We start from the raw sequence: 851 nt of genomic DNA, 5'->3' as shown, positions 1-851 counted from the left end.
TCTTCCTCCTCTGGATTTATAATCTAATCTGTCATCATGTCCATCTTCCTCCTCTGGATTTATAATCTAATCTGTCATCATGTCCATCTTCCTCCTCTGGATTTATAATCTAATCTGTCATCATGTCCATCTTCCTCCATAAAGACCGCCTCATCGGTTTGCCAGAGGGCCGAGCTCGGAACCACAACCGGCCCCAGCAGGTGCCAGTCCTGTCGGGGCTCCACATCCAGGACGTGGCAGTGGGAGCAGAACACACTCTGGTGCTGTCGTCCTCAGGAGACGTTTACACCTGGGGCAGTAACTCAGAGGGGCAGGTACTGTTCCAGCACCCAGTCCCAGTCTTCATGTCCCTGTCAGGAGAACTAAACTAACTCTGTCCTGCAGCTGGGTCTGAGCCACACCAACCACGTCAGAGAACCTACCCTGGTGTCAGCGCTGCAGGGCAAAAACATCAACCAGATCTCTGCAGGACGCTGCCACAGCGCCGCCTGGACCGCCCCCTGTGTGCCGCCGCGAGCGCCAGGTGAGTCTGAGAGACCAGAGACCGCTGGTCCAGTCCTGTGTGAGACCGCTGAGTCATGCTTCACACAGATCAGCTTTACAGAGTGCTGAGTCATGCTTCACACAGATCAGCTTTACAGAGTGCTGAGTCATGCTTCACACACAACAACTTTACAGAGTGCTGAGTCATGCTTCACACACAACTTTACAGAGTGCTGAGTCATGCTTCACACAGATCAGCTTTACAGAGTGCTGAGTCATGCTTCACACAGATCAGCTTTACAGAGTGCTGAGTCATGCTTCACACACAACAACTTTACAGAGTGCTGAGTCATGCTTCACACACAACT

General features: G+C 52.2%; 1 protein-coding gene across 1 annotated transcript in view; it reads left to right on the top strand.

Annotated features, from left to right (window-relative positions):
- herc1 (HECT and RLD domain containing E3 ubiquitin protein ligase family member 1) overlaps positions 1–851 on the top strand; it is a gene marked incomplete at its 3' end in the record, with an annotated part of 85,705 nt that overhangs the window by 77,487 nt on the left and 7,367 nt on the right. The window contains 2 exon segments of the mRNA XM_014030651.1: positions 145–314; positions 385–523. Coding sequence (XP_013886105.1) covers positions 145–314; positions 385–523 — 309 coding nt within the window.

This window comes from Austrofundulus limnaeus, unplaced genomic scaffold (assembly GCF_001266775.1).
Source record: "Austrofundulus limnaeus strain Quisiro unplaced genomic scaffold, Austrofundulus_limnaeus-1.0 Scaffold1097, whole genome shotgun sequence".
In the NCBI taxonomy this organism is placed as follows: domain Eukaryota; kingdom Metazoa; phylum Chordata; class Actinopteri; order Cyprinodontiformes; family Rivulidae; genus Austrofundulus; species Austrofundulus limnaeus.
Note: the sequence above shows the minus strand (reverse complement) of the source record. Positions and strands in the feature narration are given on the sequence as shown.